Source organism: Chlorocebus sabaeus, chromosome 9 (genome assembly GCF_047675955.1).
Source record: "Chlorocebus sabaeus isolate Y175 chromosome 9, mChlSab1.0.hap1, whole genome shotgun sequence".
In the NCBI taxonomy this organism is placed as follows: Eukaryota; Metazoa; Chordata; class Mammalia; order Primates; family Cercopithecidae; genus Chlorocebus; species Chlorocebus sabaeus.
Window position 1 is genome coordinate 66,865,641 of NC_132912.1, and position 14,746 is coordinate 66,880,386.

Consider the following 14,746-nt stretch of genomic DNA (forward strand, 5'->3'; position numbering starts at 1 on the left):
AAAAAAAAAAAAAGAATAATTATTTGTCTTTAGTGTTTCATTTTCATAATTTCGAATGGGACCTCCCCACATTTCCATAAAATGTATTATATATTTTATTTTATTTATTTATTTATTTATTTATTTATTTATTTATTTTTGAGATAGAGTCTCACTCTGTCACCCAGGCTGGAGTGCAATAGCTTGGTCTCGGCTCACTGCAACCTCTGCCTCCTGGGTTCAAGCGATTCTCCTGCCTCAGCCTCCTGAGTAGCTGGGACTACATGTGCATGCTACCACACCTGGCTAATTTTTGTATTTTTAGTAGAGATAGAGTTTCACTATGTTTGCCAGGCTGGTCTCAAACTCCAGACCTTGTGATTCGCCTGCCTCAGCCTCCCAAAGTGCTGGAATTATAGGCATGAACCACCGTGCCTGAAGTATTTTATATTTTTATATCTGTCTGCCTGTTGAATTTATGAAGGTATCATCTTGTCTTCCCCTGAAGATGGCTAGTTCTTCGAGGATAGGAACAGTGTATCTTCTATTATATCCTCTGAATCCCCTCACCAGGCATTCAGCAGTTTTGTATTTATAGGTGACAAAGTATTTTATTTTGTTTTTTGAGATAGGGTCTTCTCACTCTATTACCCAGGCTGGAGTGCAGTGGCATGATAATGGCTCACTGCAGCCTTTATCTTCCAGGTTCAAGCAATCCTCTCACCTTAGTCTCCTGAGTAGCGGCAACTGCAGGTGTGTGGTCACCACACTCAGCTAGTTAAAATTTTTTGTTTGTTTTAGAGATGTTACCCAGGCTGGTCTGGAACTCCTGGGCTCAAGTGATCCTCCCTCCTCAGCCTGCCAAAGTGTTGGGATTACAGGCGTGAGCCACAGTGCTTGGCCCAAAGTATTTTTTTGAAAGTATAATCTCCTTTTTTTTTTTTTTTTTCCTAGAAAATAGTTTTTCTTCAGTCCTGAGGAGTCAGCTCCTTATGTGGGCTTTGGTGGGGTTCATGGGTCAGCACTCGAAGGTCTAAATCTGGGTGGGGATGTTAGCACCTTTTGGGCTTGGGGAGATTGATTACTGATTACCTTGCTGTGAATGGCACAATTCACATAGTAATGTAGCTTTACATACAGCTTAGGAAGCACATAGGCATCAAATAAGTTTACTTCAGAAATGTCTTTGACAGCTGCAGCCTTTACTATGTTTTGAATGAGAAACTTTTTTTTTTTTTTTTAGACAGGGTCTTGCGCTGTCACCCAGGTTGGGGTGCAGGAGCATGATCTTGGCTCACTGCAACCTCTGCCTCCCGGGCTCAAGTGATTCTTGTGCCTCAGCCTCCCAAGTAGCTGGGCTTACGGGTGTGCACCATCACGCCTGGCTGATTTTTGTATTTTTAATAGAGAAGGAGTTTCTCCATGTTGGCCAGGCTGGTCTCTAACTCCTGACATTAAGTGATCCACCTGCCTCAGCCTCCCAAAGTGCTGGGATTACAGATGTGAGCCACTGTGCCTGGCCTTGAATGAGAAACTTCTTAATAGCCTTGTCCTTGGGCATGCATCCGGCACAGTTCATGCAGTGAATGGGCTGCACATAGCTGCAGCCCTTTTTTGGCATGCCATGTTCTTTCTTTTCTTTGTCTTCTTGGAAACTAGGACTCCAGAGAGGAATGGTTGTTTGTTGTTATTTGTTTTTTTAATGTGTGTGTTGATTGATTTGAGTAGGAACACTCTAATGCCTCAAATGAGGTTATAAGGTTAATACAAAGTTCAGAATTTCAGATCTTAAAGTTACCAGTGGGTACTACTTTGTGTCAGGGCTGCTGTAAATTATTCTTTGTTATCTTCCTGAAGTGCCCCATCACAGAGTAACATGTGTTTTGGGATAGTTATAAGTCATGTAGGGTTATAATGACAAAGCAGGAAAGTTGGTACTGTCTAAACTACAGAATTTGCGATTGAAGTGGCTTATGTGATCTGCATGCATTAGGAAGCTGCTTGTGATAAGGTGAGCAGATAAGGAGATAAGGTGTGACTAATCTACACCAATCCACAGACTTTAAGCAGTGTCTTCCACAAATAGTAAAGTGTTTGTCAAATTCCCTTATTCTTTTCTTTGTCTCTTTTTGTATTATTGTAATTTGGGGCAATTTATATAAATTCTTTTAGATTTAGGGTTTTTATTTGAAAATACCCTTACAAAGTAGTAAATATGATTATATTAATATGTGAAGAGCATATAAATGTTTTAATTAAAATAATAACTCAGTTATAAGTTTACCGGACATCTATTATTAACATACCACTATGCTAGTTGTCCAACCCCAAGAGCGGCACATTATCTAAGAAATGTGACTGGTTCAAGCTTAAGATGGGGTGAGTTTGAGGACTGGGTTGAATTGATTCCGTGGCTGTTCTCTTACACTTTTCCACTGTGGTAACAGAGCTGAATCCAGCACAGGGCTAAGGCCGAGAGGTTCAGTTGTCTATTCTAAGCAGTTTGACATTTTATATCCTGCCATTTGCAAACTCTGAAACTGAATGTCATTTGTTCTAAGGCAGTCTGTGAGAGAGTTTCTGTCTGCTCTTCAGCTTCATGAAAGTGATTTTAATATTTGGGAGAAAACTAAGGAAATGCAGATTTCTAGTGAGGGCTTTAATCTGATGTCTGTGAAAAGAAATTGGTCACCAAGGCAACTGAAGTTCCCTCACATAGCATATCCACCTTTGATAACTTTTATTCCTATTTTACAACTGAGTTGATGGTTCACAGAAATAAAAGTAATTTTATTCATTCTTTTATTCTCCTATAGGATTTCAGTGCTTTCTAAAAGGACTTAGCAAAGGAAAAAAAAAAGATTTAATAAAAAAGTGTTAGGTCTGAGATCTTTTTTGCTGCCTTTTTACCCAATTCTTGTCTTTTCATCTCTTTTATTTTCTTTAGAAATATAGAACAGGAAGATATGTTGTGAATTGTGGATATGAAGTATAATTGTCCTGTTCTTTTGGTTGTTTCTGGTTCAGATTGGGCCCAAATGGAAGGATGTGGTGACCAAATGCATCAAGGGGCATTATCAGCCCCTGCTGCTGCTTTATGCAGATCCCCAGGGTACCCCAGTATCCACCCAGGACCTGCCTCCCCAAGCTGAGTTCCATTCATACAGCAGGACATGCTACGACAGTGAAGATTCAGGTGAGCAGCCTGGCTCTTTACCTCTCTTCTCTTCTCACCACCCCATGTGATCAAACAGTTGGGACTCATACTTAATTATGTCCTTAGCATGTAACCTAGCTTGGAGAAAGAGGATCCATTAGAGGTAAGAAAGAAGTGCCAATCTGTGCTGAAGCCTAACTTGTGCCAGCCTTTATTTCCTTCAGTTGTCAAAAGAGTGTTGCTTAAATCACTTGGCCTCAACTCAGAAGTGAAAAGGAAATTGTTTATTTAGACTGAGATATTAAGTTTGCGAGGCTCAATAGTTAGCTTTCTAATATTGGTGAGGATGGCTGATTTTTATAAGCAATTTAACAGTGACTTAATTGAGTTGTTTTATTTGAGCCACTATAAGGCTAGTTATTTTGTTTGGCATGAGATATTTTTGTTTTAAAATTGCAAATATGTAGCTGGGCAGGGTGATGCATGCCTGTTATCCTAGCTATTTGGGAGGCTGAGGTGGGAGGATCACTTGAACCTGGAATTTGAGCCTAGCCTGGGCAAAATAGCAAGACTCTGTCTTGGCGGGGGGCGGGGGAGGAATTCCATGTCCAGTAGTGATATTTGTCTGCTTATGAATCACTTTTTCACTTCTAAGTTAATTGTTTAGAACTTAAGTAATGACTTTCTGTAAAAACAATTTTCAGCTTGATGGCTAAAGTTCTAGGGTAGCCCACAGAATCTTATAATATATTTGAGGTATAACCTAATAGTTTTGGCTTGATTTCTGAAAAGGAAGAAGAAATATTATTTTACTCTTCTAGATCTGGTACTGGCCCTTAATATAATTTTGAAAGAGAAGATGCTTGACTTTGACATCTTTCTTTCTCCCCTTTGTACCTCCCTCCTGCTTGGTACCTGGTGCTTTCTTCCACCTCTCATACCCCACCCAGACCTGTTCTACCTCTTCTCCCTGCAATCAAATACCCATTTGTCCTATTATACTTATCTCAGCTATCTATTCAGAGGGAAGCAGTCTGATTGAACTAATTTATACTAATGTATTTCATATAAGTAACAGCCCCAATAATTTCTCAGAGACATTAAAAATGCATCTAATATCCATTCAGAAATTTTAAGTGACGTTCTTGGGAGTATAGGAGAAAGATTATGGGATAAGAGAACAACTGACTATGTATGACAGGTTGTCCTGGGACTTTCCATCTAAATATATCCTACTTTTCACAACTTTTTCATTACTTCAGTTTTTTCCCTGATAGACTTTGTAAAACCCTCACAGTTTTTCACAGTGGCAGGCAAAGTGAGGGCTTCAGCAAGGTAGGGACAGGGATGGGAGGAATTTTACATGTGTCTGGGTGATCTGGAAGTTGGGTGTTGTGAAGAATGGCTCGATGGTATAGCATATCCTTCTCACACCTGTGTCTAGGAAGTTCTTGCCTTATGGAGCTTTGTTGTGTCCATCTCTTTTCCTTCACTCTGTTACTGTTCTGTTTCCTCACTTTTTGCATATATGTTTCCTCCTTCCCTCAGGGAGGGAGCCCTCCATCTCAAGTGACACTCGAACAGATTCCTCAACGGAGAGCTATCCCTACAAACATTCCCACCATGAGTCTGTGGTCAGTCACTTCTCTTCTGATTCTCAGGGGACAGTCATCTATAATGTGGAGAATGATTCCATGTCTCAGAGCAGTCGGGACACAGGTAGGGACTTATACAGAGGGTCCTGCTTGCCTGAATCAATTCCTGCATAGATCTCCTAAGAAAAAGAAACTGGGAGGCCGGGCGTGGTGGCTCACGCCTGTAATCCCAGCACTTTGGGAGGCCAAGGCGGGCGGATCACGAGGTAAGGAGATCGAGACCATCCTGGCTAACACACAGTGAAACCCTGTCTCTGGCTGGGCACGGTGGCTCACGTCTGTAATCCCAGCACTTTGGGAGGCCGAGGCAGGCAGATCACGAGGTCAGGAGATCGAGACCATCCTGGCTAACATGGTGAAACCCTGTCTCTACTAAAAATACAAAAAAATTAGCCGGCCGTGGTGGTGGGCGCCTGTAGTCCCAGCTACTCAGGAGGCTGAGGCAGGAGAATGGCATGAACCTGGGAGGTGGAGCCTGCAGTGAGCAGAGATCACACCACTGCACTCCAACCCGGGCAACAGAGCGAGACTCCCTGTCAAAAAAAAAAAAAAAAAAAGAAACCCCATCTTTACTAAAAATACAGAAAAAAAATTAGTTGGGCATGGTGGCAGGCACCTGTAGTCCCAGCTACTCAGGAGGCTGAGGCAAGAGAATGGCATGAACCCAGGAGGCAAAGCTTGCAGTGAGCTGGGATCACGCCACTGCACTCCAGGCTGGGCGACAGAGTGAGACAAAAAAGAAGAAAAAGAAACTGGGGCAAGTCAGAAATGTTTGTTATGCAAAGACAGAATGGCACAGAATTTGGGCAATTGAATGGGATACAAAGAAGCAACACAGTTTTGAATGAACCATGATGCTCCATTGCACATACTCCTGTCAATAGCAGCATGTCAATAAAGATTGTAATGTGATTATTGACGTGATCAAGTCTGCCTTTCTCCTCCTATCCTCTTGATTCCCCATTAAGCCCCTGTGATCTTGCATATCATCATGTTCTCATGCCAGGCTTTGTCCTAAGTGAAGAGCTTTGATAGAAGGGGCCTATTTATAGGATTGGTGAGGGACAACTGCATGTCAGCTTGCTAAGCTTCCTGAAGGATAGAGAAGCAAAAGAATGAAAGATAATCTATTTGTTATTGTGAGTTCCATGCGGAGAATATTCTTGCATTGTTTTGTTTATCTGTAGGAGAGTATACCCATGTCAGAGGAAGAAATCAATACAGGCAAGAACAGTGAATGACTGCTGAGATGAAAAGTTTATTCTGGGAGATAGAATACCTAAGGCATAGAACAGTGTCCATATTCTTAGGGACTGTGGGAATTCGCGAGCTCATTGTTTGAGATTGGTGGTTTATAAGCTGGGGGGGCTTTTTTTTTTAATATCAAGAATTTCAAAGATATTCAAAGCTATATAGAATAGTGTACTGCCCATTCATGTACTCATCACTTAGTTTCAATAATTATAACTCACAGCCAATCTAGTTTTACCTGTACCTTTACCCACTCCTGGATTATTCTGAAGCACATCCCAGGCATTTTATCACATTTTCCATAAATATTTCTTATGTTTGCTCAAACATAAGAAATCACTTTTTAAATGTAGCATTATAACACTTAAAAATAGTAATGATAATTCCTTAAAACTGCTAGGTAACCAATGAGTGTTCAAATATCCACTTACAAGTATTATAATATTTTCATGGTTTATGTGTTTGACTCAGCATCTAAATGAGGTCTGTGTATTGTGATGAGTTGATAAGTCCTTTGCGTTTCTTTTAATATAATGTTTTTTCCTCTATTTTTTTCCTTGCAATTTATTGCTAGAACTAGGTATTTTGTCCTATAGATTTCCCACATTCTGAATTTTACTGATTTTATTCCTATGGTATACTTTAACATGTTTCTGTGTCCTATATTTCTTGTAAATTGGTAGTTGGACTTAGAGGTTTGGTCAGACTTGTGTTGGCTTTCTTTTGATGACTACTGCATTGATTGTGTCAGGTGTGAGTTTTTTAGACCCACTTTTTGAATCTGTGAACCAGGGAGAAGCCAAGCCACAGGATAAACTAAGCGTATTTTCCAGTAGAGGCAGATTTGTGTTAATGGTTTAGGGGTTTTGGCAGGGAGGGTGTGAGGAATGGAGAACATGCCCATTGGTTTAACGTTTGTAAGACTTAGTTGAGGCCGGGCGCAGTGGCTCACGCCTGTAATCCCAGCACTTTGGGAGGCTAAGGTGGGCGGATCACGAGGTCAGATCGAGACCATCCTGGCTAACATGGTGAAACCCCGTCTCTACTAAAAAAAATACAAAAAATTAGCTGGGCGTGGTGGCAGGCACCTATAGTCCCAGCTACTCAGGAGGCTGAGGCAGAAGAATGGCGTGAACCCAGAAGGCGGAGCTTGCAGTGAGCCAAGATCATGCCACTGCACTCCAGCCTGGGCGACAGAGCTAGATTCCATCTCAAAAAAAAAAAAAAAAAAAAAAGACTTAGTTGCTCCAAGTCATTTCCTCCTCTCTCAAATCTTTCTTGTGGGCACAGAGGTAGAAAAGGACCAAATAAAAGCAATACAAGATTCCAAGGGGCAACTGATTGAAAATATTTATCCATATCACTACACTGGTGATACCTGAATATGTATAAGGATTTTCATATACTGTCATGTGAAAACAAATTTTTGTTAGCTTTCCATGCATTTGACCTAGGGTTTTGTTTTTTTTTCTAAGCGTATCTTCAAAATTATTTTACCTGCTTAATTCATCTCTGGCTTCCAGCACTTTAGTTGCTTATATCCTTTAGAATCTGACCTTTGCTGTCATCAAATCATGCTAATGTATTTGCATACTATGGGCATGAAGCTGGGCAAGTTACATAAAAGAGCCCAGCTCTCCTGGTTTTCCCAGTGATTAGTATTAAGGAACTGTGACGTGTAATCTCTGGATAGAGCCAAGTTTCGTGAAGCATGGGTAGGGGATAGGAATGAGAATTAATCAAAGTTGAAGTGTCCTTTAAATGATCTACAATTAAGGGAAGCTTAGAACTGGGTCTTAAAGCCATATACAATCAGAGCTCTTGTGGGCAAAGTCTGGAGTATCCAGGATAATACCAGATGTACTGAAAATCAGACTTTATTTGATATGTGTTGCTAAATAAATAAAAGGAAAACTCTGTCGTCAATTTATGAGAGCAAAAGTATATGGCTACCTGACATTTTTATATAATCTTTAAAACTTTTGCCTTTAAAAAGTTACCTAGAAACATGTCGTTAGACCTTCTGGGTCACTGGGGAAGATTATCAGTGGGATTGAGATTGGTCAAGACATTGTAAATTTGGATGCTCCCAGCTTCTCTGCATTTATCCCTTTTTTTTTTTTTTTTTTTTTTTTTTAGCAGAGTCTTTGTTGTCCAGGCTGGAGTGCAGTGGCATGATCTCGGCTCACTGCAACCTCGGGTTCAAGTGATTCTAATGCTTCAGCCTCTCAGTAGCTGGGACTACAGGCACATGCCACCATGCCCGACTAATTTTTGTATTTTTAGTAAGAGACAGGGTTTTGCCATGTTGGCCAGGCTGGTCTCGAGCTCCTGGCCTCAAGTGATCTGCCTGCCTTAGCCTCCCAAAGTGCTGGAATTATAGGTGTGAGTCACTGCACCCGGCCCTTCTCTGCATTTATCTACTGGGAGGTTCCTACACTGAAATCAGATAGCCTATGCCCTACAGCTTCTGTTCCATGGGTACTCTAAATTTGTGGCACTCCCAGAGGGAGATTAGGTAGGTTCTCAGGAGGATGGAGGTTAGTCTCAGATACCAGCTTACCCCAATTTCCTTGTTTTTTCAGGACACCTGACTGATAGTGAATGTAATCAGAAACACACGTCCAAGAAAGGGTCACTGATAGAGCGCAAGAGGAGCTCTGGTCGGGTTAGGAGGAAAGGCGATGAGCCCCAGGCCTCAGGATACCACAGTGAAGGCAAGCCCCTCTGCACTGCTTCTCTTTCTTCTTCATTCACTCTATCAAACTTCTGTCATGCTCCAGACTGTTGGCTTCTCCTTTCTGCTCAAAGGGCTTTTCTTTGCTTTTTCGACACTGGGATCTAGTATCCATGATCACGTTAAACATCTATATTTCTTTCATTCTTTGTGTTTTTAGGAGAAACACTGAAAGAGAAGCAGGCTCCTAGAAATGCCTCCAAACCATCCAGCAGCACCAACAGGCTGAGGGATTTTAAAGAGACAGTCAGCAATATGATCCATAACAGACCATCCCTGGCTTCTCAGACCAATGTAGGCTCCCACTGTGGGGGCAGGGGAGGAGGCCAGCCTGACAAAAAACCTCCTAAGACCCTACCTTTACACTCTCGTGACTGGGAAATAGAGAGTACCAGCAGTGAGTCAAAATCCAGTTCTTCCAGCAAGTATCGTCCAACATGGAGACCAAAACGAGAATCTCTGAATATTGACAGTATCTTTAGTAAGGAGAAAAGGAAGCACTGTGGCTATACCCAGCTTAGCCCCTTTTCTGAGGATTCAGGTGAGGAGATAAGGGAAGAATTGGGGAAGAATTGGGCTTTTGAATAAAGTTGATTTGTGTCTTTTTAAAACCTGGGTTTTTTGGTACATCTGGCAAGGGGCATTTTTACTCTGATGTTGGGTGTTTTAAGGATATGAGTTCAGTGAGTAAGTAGCCAGAGGGAGGAGTTAGTTAGGTCTTGTTTTTAGGCAAATGCTAAATCTACCTCGTTTTCCATACCTGTCTTTTGATTGGGATAGCTAAAGAATTTATACCAGATGAACCAAGCAAGCCACCTTCTTATGACATTAAATTTGGTGGACCAAGCCCCCAGTACAAGCGCTGGGGCCCAGCACGGCCAGGCTCTCACCTTTTAGAGCAGCACCCCCGACTAATCCAGCGAATGGAATCTGGCTATGAAAGCAGTGAGAGGAACAGCAGCAGCCCCGTCAGCCTGGATGCAGCCCTGCCTGAAAGCTCAAATGTCTACAGGTATTGTTTGACCGTTGAACAGTTGTGACACTGTCCCTTGCAGCAATGTGAGCCACCTACTTGGGGCTTTCAGGCAAGGTTTAGACAAGTGGAGGGAAGGCCTTTGCTACTATGTGCTCTATCAACTTCCTATAACAACAGCACCCTCTGCTGGAAGAACAAAGGCACTTGAGAAAGGAGAGAACTTTCTATGTACAGTTATCTTTGAAATACTTTGAAGTACAGTTATCATGTATAAAGTAATTTTTAAAAATTTAAGTTCAGGGTGTATATGTGCAGGTTTGTTATGATAAACTTGTGTCATAGGAGTTCGTTGTACAGATCATTTTGTTACCCACATATTAAGCTAGTACCCATTAATTGTTTTTCCTGATCCTCTCATTCCTCCCATCCTCCACCCTCTGATAGGCCCGTGTCTGTTGTTCCCCTCTGTGTGTCCATGTGTTCTCATCATGTAGCTGCCACTTATAAGTGACAATATGCCATATTTGGTTTTCTGTTCCTGTCTTAGTTTGCTAAGGATAATGAAATAATTGTTTAGTGCTTGCTTTGGTAGCACATATACTAAAATTGGAATGATACAGAGAAGATTAGCATGGCCCCTGCTCAAAGGTGACACAAAAATTTGTGAAGATTTCCATATTTTTCAGATATGTAGGATAAACGAGTCTAGGGATCTAATGTAAAACATGAGGACTACAATTAATAAAATTGCACTGCATATGAGATTCATGGTAAATGAGTAGATTTTAACTCCTCTTGCCACAAAAACAAAAACAAAAAAGGGTGACTATATGAGATGATGGGTATGTTAATTTCCTTCAATTATAGTAACCATTTTACTGTCTCATAACATCTCATAACATCATGTTGTATACCTTAAATATATGCAGTAAAAAAATGTATTAAAGAGCGGATTAGGCCAGGCATGTTGGCTCACACCTGTAATCCCAGCACTTTGGGAGGCCAAGGTGGGTGGATCATTTGAGGTCAGGAGTTTGAGACCAGCCTGGCCAACATGGTGAAACCCCGTCTCTACTAAAAAACAAAAATTAGCCAGGCATGCTGGCGGGCGCCTGTAATCCCAGTTACTTGGGAGGCTGAGGCAGGAGAATCACTTGAATCCAGGAGATGGAGGTGGTAATGAGCCAAGCTCGTGCCATGGCAACTCCAGCCTAGGTGACAGAGCAAGACTCCATCTCAAAAAAAAAAAAAAAGAAAAGAAAAGAATGGACTAGGCTGGCTGTGGTAGCTCACGCCTGTAATTCCAGCACTTTGGGAGGCTGAGGTGGGTGGATCACGAGGTCAGAAGTTCGAGACCAACCTGGCCAACATGGTGAAAACCCGTGTCTACTAAAGATACAAAAAAAAAAAAAAATTAGCCGGGCATGGTGGTGGGCGCCTGTAATCCCAGCTACTCGGGAGGCTGAGGCAGGAGAATTGCTTGAACCTGGGAGGTGTAGTTGCAGTGAGCCGAGATCGTGCCATTGCACTCCAGCCTGGGCAACAGAGTGAAACTCCATCTAAAAAAAAAAAAAAAGAATGGATTAGTAGGCCACCGCATGGTGGCTCATGCCTGTAATCCCAGCACTTTGGGAGGCTGAGGTGGGTGGATCACAAGGTCGGGAGATTGAGAACATCTTGGCCAACATGGTGAAACCCTGTCTCTACTAAAAATACAAAAATTAGCTGGGCACGATGGTGCGCACCTCTAGTCCCAGCTACTCTGGAGGCTGAGGCAGGAGAATCACTTGAACCCGGGAGGCAGAGTTTGCAGTGAGGCAAGATTGCACCACTGCACTCCAGCCTGGGTGACGAGTGAAACTCCATCTCAAAAAGAATGGATTAGTGAATTAAAACTTATGTAATCCTAAAATCAGAGAAGAAACCCAAATGTTGTTTTGGGATAGTGTTTTGTTGTTGTCATTGCTTTTTTTTTTTTTTTTGGTATCAGTGGGGTTTCATCATTTTGCCTAGGCTTATCTTTCACTCCTGGGCTCAAGTGATTTACCCACCTCAGCCTCCCAGAGTACTGGGATTATAGGTGTGAATCACCACACCCAGTGTGGTGGGATAGTTTTTATTTTGATTTGTTTTTGGGTCACTGGGACTCTGTGTTTTATGATGCTAATAGTATTCATAATAATGATGACAATTTATTAGCACTCATTGCACCCTGCCCGTAGGGCTCAGTTTTCTTTATAAATTTCAAATCTCCATACATTATTTTTACTGAGTTGCCACAGAGGCAATTTTTCTTTTTTCTTTCTTTTTTCTTTTGAGATGGAGTCTCTCGATGTGTTACCAGGCTGGAGTGCAGTTCTACGATCTTGGTTCACTGCAACCTCCTGGGTTCAAGCGATTCTCCTGCCTCAGCCTCCCTAGTAGCTGGGCCTACAGGCGCGTGCCACCATGCCCAGCTAATTTTTGTGTTTTTAGTAGAGATGGGGTTTCACCATGTTGGCCAGGATGGTCTTGATCTCTTGACCTCATGATCTGCCCGCCTTGGCCTCCCAAAGTGCAGGGATTACAGGCGTGAGCCACTGCACCCAGCCAAGGCAATTTTTCTAATAGTAGAGCTGCTTTGAAAGGAATGAAAGGTGATAATCACATGTTCATACTCCCTCAATGTTCTTTCCTGTCCGCAGGATCCTGTTCAGTTTTACTTATGAGAAGATGGTACAAAGGTTTAGTAAGAAAGAAGGAAATAGATATGAAACCAATACGTTCATTAATACTTTCAACAGATTTTGAATATGTATTATGTACCAGATACTGTGCTAGATGCACAAGATGTGAATGAGGTGAGATGAGATTAGATAGGAGAATGAGTGGATATTTCAATTTTTTAGAAGTAATTTAGCAGAAGCTCTAATTATGTCAGTTTGATGTGTGTTTTTTTTTTTTTTTTTTTTTTTTGAGAGAGAGATTTAGTCCTAGGAATGTTACTGTAACCTGCTTTCATGCTTTCATTAGACTCTGGATTCTCTTTTGAAGGGATCCAAGTGCTAAGAGATCAGCTGGGTTGGTTCCTTCCTGGCGTCATATCCCAAAGTCGCACAGTAGTAGCATCCTGGAGGTGGACTCCACAGCATCCATGGGTGGCTGGACAAAGAGTCAGCCTTTCTCAGGTAAGCAGAAGGACACTGGATTTGAAGACTGGATTTGACCAGCAGTTTTGTCTGGGGACCAGACTTACCTGAGTACATTTGAAATTAGAGGACAGTTATAGGCCGGGTGCAGTGGCTCACACCTGTAATCCCAGTACTTTGGGAAGCCAAGGCAGGCAGATTGCCTGAGCTCATGAGTTCATGATGAGCCTGGGCAACATGGTGAAACGCCATCTCTACTAAAATACAAAAAATTAACCGGGTGTAGTAGTGTGCACCTGTAGTCCCAGCTGCTTGGGAGGCTGAGGCAGGAGAATTGCTTGAACCTGGGAGGTGGAAGTTGCAGTGAGCCGAGATCATGCCACTGCACTCCAGCCTGGGTGACAGAGTGAGACTCCATTTCAAAAAAAAAAAGGACAGTTACAGTTTGAGTATTCCATCAGAATGTAAATGTAGAGTCATTTCAGTTGCTCCATCTTTGGATTTATCTATTTTTTGTTCTTCATCACAGCCTGCTTGAATATTTCTTTCTACTTGGAGGGAGCCCTTGTGGGAGCAAGAAGGGACAGAAATATGGTGAACAGTGTTAATAACATCCCCATTTTTCAGAAGAATAGATCCTAGGGCTTTCCTTGGATTAGTGACAGCCTCTTGGAAAATGGATTTCTTATTGTTTAGTATTATGAATTGACATACCAAAGGGGTACATATGTGCCTATTTGCAAAACTTGGAAATAAGCAATTCAAATTTATCCTTACCCGTGGCTAAATATCTTAGTCTTACTACCAATTCTCTTGATAGTTATTGACAAGTCTTAGAGGTAGCAGGAAGAAAGGCCTGTAGCAGCAGTAATAAAAAGGCATGAACCCTTTTAGGTATGTACACTAAAGGTTGCAGACATCTGGCAGAGCAGAACAATGCCTATAAAGGCAGACATCTCTGGAATCCTGTGCTCTAGTAAGTTACAGTTAAGAGACACGTGGAAGAAATTTGGGCTTCCCATTGTAATTATACATTTGGTTTATTCCCCATATTTTAATTTATTTCATGTTGAATAACATTGTTTTGAGAAACTTGTGAATCATGCATGAGACTATTCTCCCTTTTCTTCAGATAGCCAGGATTTTTTTTATTGCACTAAAGACTGAGTCTCATGATCTCCTGAATAGTCCTCAATTCTGGACTAGTTGGATAGAATTCACCAACAGCATTCTTCAATTGGTAAAAGATAATTAGCAAGGAGTTATGACAAGATTCTTCACACACCATATCACCCCACCATCCTCTTTGTATAACAAGCCCTATTTATGCCCCACAATTTGATCTAACCATTTTATTAAGACACAAAACAAACATTCTTATATGGTAACTTTGCATACTCTTTTAAAAAACTACAGAGGTAAATCAAGTCCAGTAATTCAATAATCTGCCCTTTGCCTCCTGAAATTGAAGGAACCACTGTTACCATTGTAGTATATATCTTTCCGTCTTTTTCTATGCTTATACAAGTACATAGATAAGTTTATGTACATATATATAGGTAAGCACCATTTTTAAAAAGTAAGATGAAGTCATACTATACATGTTTTTCTCTCACTCAATTTTTCACTTAATTTTTTATGGACATCCTTCTAGATCTATTCAGATCCATCTAGAAAGGTTTATAAAATTGGACTTTTACTGCTGTGGACATTTTACAAATTCAAAGAGGTGGTGGAAATTAAGGGTGAGAAAATGACATGCTTGAAGCTCCCCAGTCAGTCAGTGACAACACTTGGTAGAAAGTGTTCTCTAATGATTAAAGCATGATTATGAATTTAACCTACTTGACTTTAATTTAGCTT

At 41.4% G+C, this 14,746-nt stretch overlaps 1 protein-coding gene and 1 non-coding gene across 26 annotated transcripts in view; both read left to right on the top strand.

Moving 5' to 3' along the window:
* The window catches only part of USP54 (ubiquitin specific peptidase 54), a 118,382-nt gene that overhangs the window by 80,410 nt on the left and 23,226 nt on the right, over positions 1–14,746 (top strand). For 21 of the 25 annotated variants that reach the window (XM_038009041.2, XM_073019046.1, XM_073019047.1 and 18 more), the window contains 6 exons: positions 3,007–3,175; positions 4,685–4,855; positions 8,628–8,759; positions 8,940–9,320; positions 9,560–9,791; positions 12,789–12,922. In XM_038009041.2, the coding sequence (XP_037864969.1) occupies positions 3,007–3,175; positions 4,685–4,855; positions 8,628–8,759; positions 8,940–9,320; positions 9,560–9,791; positions 12,789–12,922 (1,219 nt within the window). Of the gene's footprint in view, positions 1–3,006; positions 3,176–4,684; positions 4,856–8,627; positions 8,760–8,939; positions 9,321–9,559; positions 9,792–12,788; positions 12,925–14,746 lie in introns of all 25 variants that reach the window. The other 4 variants (XM_038009055.2, XM_073019054.1, XM_073019055.1 and 1 more) reach the window with 2 other exon arrangements.
* LOC119628263 (U6 spliceosomal RNA) lies at positions 10,332–10,438 on the top strand. Its single transcript, XR_005244551.1, has one exon. It is a non-coding gene; the product is annotated as a U6 spliceosomal RNA (small nuclear RNA).